At 39.0% G+C, this 6,444-nt stretch overlaps 1 protein-coding gene across 1 annotated transcript; it reads right to left on the bottom strand.

The window, feature by feature from the left end:
* Window positions 1-5,824: 5,824 nt before the first annotated feature.
* LOC108912965 (zinc finger protein weckle) lies at window positions 5,825-6,205 on the bottom strand. Its single transcript, XM_023456734.1, has one exon. The coding sequence runs from the start codon at window positions 6,203-6,205 to the stop codon at window positions 5,825-5,827; it is 381 nt and encodes a 126-aa protein (XP_023312502.1).
* Window positions 6,206-6,444: the final 239 nt, after the last annotated feature.

A 6,444-nucleotide genomic window follows, 5' to 3' on the forward strand; every position in this document is an offset into this window, starting at 1 on the left:
GCCGTTTCGCACGTCGTCTGTCACGTATTAAGTTTTTTATGTCATCGGGGAGGGTGCCCCGGGGGTTTGTCAGTCGGGGGACAATAGTCTCCGTCGTAGTCTGAGTCAGGGCGTTTTTAATGTCAGTCTCAAGGGAGAGGATTGCCGCCTCCAGATCATGGGTGGTTTCGATGACTGGGAGCGCCATGTTTCCTTGCATTACTGTTCGGAAACGCTCCCAGTCAGTGAACCTCCTCGTGAAGGTGCCTTCATATCTCTGTCTTCGCCCCAGATCCAGAAATATTGGATTGTGGGCGGAAGACCCTTCGTATTGGGTGGATATTTGGGCATTTAACGGTATAGATTTTAAGAGGGCAATGTCGATAACGTCGGGGCGTCCTACGGGTCCGTAATGTGTCGGTTCTGTCGGTCCGAGTATAGTCAAGTCGTCGTGTCTGTCTTGGTAATTCAGCAGGACGCGACCTCTTGTGGTCGTCGTCCCGCTGTGCCATATGGGGGACTTCGCGTTGAAGTCCCCGATGGCAATTGTCTGGGGCCAGGAAAGGATTTTGTCTAAGTCATTGTCAAGTAGTGGTAGTCTGGGTGGGTGGTAACAGGACACCACCGCAACGTCTCCATGCCGTAGCGATCTCACCGCTATCGCCACGGCGTCTGTATTTTGAGTTTGGAGTCGCTGCAGCGGATAGTGGTCGATGCACTTCTTTACTATGAGTGCAACACCACCCCCGTTACGGTTTCTGTAATGTCTGTATATGTCATAGTCAGGGATGGAGGTACGGGATGCCTGAGGTAGGTCTCCTGGACAGCCATAACGTCTATGTTTAGACGGTTCAAGATGTCCACGAGTTCCTTCTTTTTGGCCCGGAACCCGTCAAGGTTCCAGGACGAAATTCTTTCTCAGCNTATATATATATATATAATATTCAGTGATAATTAGTGTGTTTCTAAAAATATATCGCATTGGGATGGATATATTGTAAGGGGTGGCATTAAATAAAATAACCTGTGGAGTAAAGGACGCGTACTATTTTTTTCTCTGAAGTTCTAATAATTCAGAAGTGGGATTAAACCCAACATACATCTACAAAATTTAAAAATGACTGATAATGAACATTATAATTCTTCAAGTGATAATATATTGCATCAATGTTTTAATAAACATGCAATTGGGCGTGGTGTGAATAGACCTTCGCCGTTGTCAGATGATAGTGCTGCAAGTAATGACTTAAGTAAATTGGTTACACAGAAAGTTAAGGAGGTGCTAGCTCAGAAGCAAAGTACCTTGTGTTAGAAATCGAGCGAAGACGGATAATGTGGACACTTAACCCGAGAGGCAAGGGCTAAGTAAAATAAACAAATTCCTCGGCTAGGGCAGATGAGATACATTCACTATTCAACACTCGGCATTCAACATTCGACGGCAGACGCCCTTATTAACTAGATGTCTTAAGGGCTTTATAAACCTTTTATATTATAATATAAAAACTTGTATTTAAAGCAATATATTGAATATTCACTGATAATTAGTGTGTTTCTAACACTTGTTATTAAGTTCGACCCTGAAAACCACATTTGGTTAGCTACCAACTGGTTGAACAAAATAGAATAGGCCAAGTACATGGCTGGAATGATCAACTGATGTCCTACAACATGCAATCTTGCCTCGGTGGAATCGTGCCCATGTGGTTTGAAAATTTGAACTAAAAACTTGACTACTGGAAAAACTACTGGAGCACTGGAAAAAATGCTGAACTATAAGAAGTTTAAAAGTGAATAAATGAAACGTTATTATTATAAACAAACGCTTATCGCCAAGTGTAAGACTGTCAGTCTCGATGCAGTATCGTGCATCATACAAGGTCTCCCACGGTGACGAGACATTAGACGTATTTCAGAGACTACTTCGATTTTAATTTTGACAATTTGAGCAATAGTGTTTTCTTGCATGCCCTTCTCAACTAAAATAATGGCGTGCACCTAACGCTTCCGGTTATACCAGAAGTTGACGTCATATTGGTAATTTTAAATGGGACACCCTGTATATTATTGCATTTTCGGTTTCTGCGTGAAATTTGGGGGTCACTTTATTAAATATTCCCTATACTTAGAGGCGAGGGTCCGCGGAGATGCTAGTAACTCTTTTCAGGAGCGTGATATCAAGCTGATTTTTGATACCTGTAAAAGGCATAGGTAACACTACATTATGGTATACCAACAAATTAAAACATTTAATACTTCATGTTTCATTGTTGCTGTTACATTTTGATAACTTCAAACAGCTATAACTTGGAACACCCTATATGTTTTACTCTGTCGTATGCAGATATGCAGCCATATAATCATTGTTAAGGTTGCCGTTACAACTTTTAGAGTTATTTGTAATTTTGTATTTTTTGGACAGTTTTTCTCGTGTCAGACCTGCTGTCAAATTGTCCATGACCAGAAAACTCCAAAAACAATTGAAATAAGATGACATTTGTCAAGTTAGTTGTCAAATTATTGTTGTGTCTGAAATAGTTTTTGCCGAAAATTTAAATAAAAATGCCTGGGGCTCGTTTAAATTGTATTAATGAGGATTATTTTAATTTATTTGTTATTTATGGAAAATGTGACAAAGTAATATCAAGAACATGTAGAGAATCTGTTGTTTCTTTCCATATCTCAAAATCTATAACTCTTAGGTATAGGGAATATTTAATAAAGTGACTCTCTTTCACACAGAATCCGAAAATACAATAATATATAGGTTGTCCCATTTAATATAATGAAGATGCCATCGATTTCCGGAAGCGTTAGGCGAACCTCATTATTTTGTCAAATTTTCAAAATTAAAATCAAAGTAGTTTCTNAATATAGAAAATATTTCGTAAAAAATGTTTTTTTTTAATAAAAAGTATCCTATGTTACTTCTAATACCTCCAAGAATATGTGTACAAAGTTTCATGATGATCGGTTAAGTAGTTTTCGCGTGAAAGGGTACCAAACAAACTTACATTCACATTTATAATATTAGTAGGAATTATTATTATTAGTAGGCTTCGCTCGCGGGTAAATAAATATAGAAAATCTTTCGTAAAAAATATTTTTTTTAATAAAGTATCCTATGTTAGTTCTATACCTCCAAGAATATGTATACAAAGTTTCATGATGATCGGTTAAGTAGTTTTCGCGTTAAAGCGTAACAAACTTACATTCACATTTATAATATTAGTATGGATGTCTCATCACCGTGGGACACCCTGTAGATGACATACCGTTTGGTCTTCAGGCAGATGCTAACGCCGATAATTTTTAAGTCCTGAACAACTTTTCCTGGGATTTTTAAGTAAATTAGAAAGGAGTAATCATCCAGAGGTTGGCAGTTCATGCTCTAAATCAGATCAATTCCCTCGACTAAAACTGTGCCATGTCTGCCATAAACCTGAACACCTGGAAAGCTCAATGTACCAAGAGGTTTACCAGGATAGAAGCCAATCATCATCAACTATTCCCTCAATGCACAATTTATCAAGGGGGAGAGGCCACACTGCAGAAACATGTTGGTTTAAAAGTTTAAAAGCAAAAAAGGTTCACTCGTTAATAAGGTAAGTAAATATCATATTCTGTATCGATTTGTATCTTTGTAATACATTATTTAAGAGTACAGGGTGTTTGGAAAAGTTGGTACAAAATTTAAGGTGAAAGTAGAGCCAAAAATAGTATAAAAAGTTCCTATAAACATAGGTCTTGCGGAACACCGTTACTGAGATATGGGCCTCCAAAGGGGTCTTATCATTTGGATATTTTTTTAAATAACTTTCTTTCTGATTAAGATAATGGAATTGAAACTGTAGGTAATAATCATAACATAAGGATCTTTAAGTATACTAAGTTTTATCTAAATCGGTTATAAATAAGGATAGTTTTCTAATTACCCTTAACAGAAATTTTTCCAATTTTTTTTTCCTTTGACCAAATAATATTATTTTTTAATAAATTAAACTTTTTTGAAGAAAAAATTTCTCTACTTTTTTTGGTATAAGAATGGTATATACTACGCCTTGAAGAGTTGAGGTATTGGTAAAGCTTTCAGTGCCATACAAATTCAACATGAAATTTTTCAGTGAGTAAGGTTTCACGAATATTCTGCGATGTGAATCTAACATTTAATTTGGACAAGTGCTTTTTCTTTAAGACAAAAATAGAATATCTACGATATGAGATATCACAGGACAGGGTTAGAACATGTGAACGTAAATTTAATGCTGCAACTAATTTTCCAATCCTCAAATATATTCACCAACTCAGCCAATTTCTAGGTTTACCATTGTATTTTCGTAAATTTGTTGAAAATTTTTCAAATTAGCTGTCGTGGCCAAACCGTATCAAATGTCTTTACGATATCCAAGAAGACAGTTCCAGTGAACTGTCTCCTGTTGAAGGTAGTGGTGATGTGTTCGGTGAACCATAGGATTTGGAGCTCAGTGGAGTGACTGGATCGGAAAGGAAACTGTTCGTCGGGAATGACTCGCAGTTCTTTGGAATGGGTTTTTACGCGGGTAAGGTTAATTTTTTCCTACCACTTTGTTCATAGCCGGGAGTAGGCTGATGGGTCAGTAGTTGGATGTGAAGGTGTAGTCTTTGTTGGGTTTGAAGATTATTACGTTTGGAGATTATTACGTTTGCTGTTCCAGCATGTAGGGGAATGTCCGAGTCTAAGTGTGGCGCTTGTTATGTTGAGTAGGGCCATGAATGAGGCCCTTGTGTGGTAGTCTTTTTAGTGTAGTGTTGTGTATTTGGTGGGGTCCAGGGATTTTTTAGTTCTTTAGGTGTCATATTGGTTGCCTAAGTTCACCTGGGGTTGCGCACTCGGCCACTGCTTCCAATTCCTTGTCCTCATTGGGCAACTGGGACACTCTACACTGCAGTTCCAGGCTGTTAGCAAAAGTCTCGGTCTTTTCCTGGTTCATGTACACCACCCTGTTGATGTGGATTGGGGGAATTCTGCGTCAGGTGGCCAGTCGTAGGGCCCTCTGTGTTTTCCAGAGGTCCTGCGGATCCAGTGACTTTAATTTTCTTGAGCCAGCTCACCCAGGGCCGCCTTCACCCGTCTTTTTAGTACGTTTAATTTGTGTTTATGTTGGGGAAGGCGGGTGTGGGTGGCAAGCAATTTTAGGTGTAGTCTACCTCATACAAGTTGTCTGGTGTCTTACCTCTGAGGTTTGTCAGTCAGGGGACTATTGTCTCTGCGGTGGTTTGCGTCAGTGCGTTTTTAATGCATGTCTTTAGGGTAAGGACTGCTGCCTCCAGGTCATGGGTGATTTCAATGACTGAGAGCACGATTCAGCTACTCCAAAAACATATAGGTACCATGGTCTTGTCTTTCGGATCTCCCATTTTTTTTTGTGGGGTTGTGTAACCCTTGATGATCCAATTGGCTCAAGGACTGTCATTCATTTTTTAATTCTTTTTTACAGGTGACAAAGTACTCGAATAGGTGAAAAATTGTCAATACCTACTGTTCACGAAACAAGTACAAAAGAAACAATACAGTATAATTATCTTAGCTTTGCTGAAAACTGAATCTAATGTAGTAAATTTACAATTTCAAAATAATGTATGAAAAATTTTTTTTGTTGCTTTAAAACTTAACTACACCCTACTTCTTTTTATGTCTGTAACCACACTTGATTTCAAATAACGTACAAATTACCTTATGAACTACCTCTAGGTATGTTCCTCCCTTACACCTCCATGCTCCTCCCTGAAATGTCTTCTAACGTGACCCTGGTACTTCGACTTATACATACAGGACTCGCATCTATGCCACTTCTTCTCCCTATTCTTATGTCACCAGATGCAGCCTCAAGCTGGCCTTTATTTTGGTTTCGTGCGGACACAAATGGCACTTGAACATGGTCAATTCCGAGGCATTCCTGTGCTTCAGTGTGTGAATAGTGAGGTTATCTTTCCAAATGGACTCGTAGTCGCATTCGTCACATCTAAACTTCGGCAGGTTTGACTTCATGTGCGTCAGAACGTGTTTCCTCAGCTGTTCTTTCCGTTTAAACCCACGTCTGCAAGTCAGACACTTGAAGGTTACCATTTCAGAGGGGTCCGTATGGACTAGTGCATGTTTTATGGTGCCATACTTGTGTTTGGTTTGAAACGGACAGTTGTCGCACTTGTAGATTTTAGCCTCTTCAGCGTCCTGATGAGTGATCATGTGCCTGGTCAGGCCGGTTTTATATTTAGTAGCGAAGCTGCATTTTGGGCATCGGAAGAGATCAACTTCGTACTGCTCTTGTGACTTAAGATGTGACGTGCTATGGAGTGCCTGTATCTAGATGTGTATGTGCACAGTTTGCACACCAACACTTTATTTCCCTGGACGATTTGGTATTCCACAAAACTGTAAAATAAAATTCATGGTTGAGATAATTTAAATCCGTAACCAACTGATTC

The sequence above is a fragment of the Anoplophora glabripennis genome, unplaced genomic scaffold (genome assembly GCF_000390285.2).
Source record: "Anoplophora glabripennis isolate ALB-LARVAE unplaced genomic scaffold, Agla_2.0 scaffold2430, whole genome shotgun sequence".
NCBI classification, from domain to species: Eukaryota; Metazoa; Arthropoda; class Insecta; order Coleoptera; family Cerambycidae; genus Anoplophora; species Anoplophora glabripennis.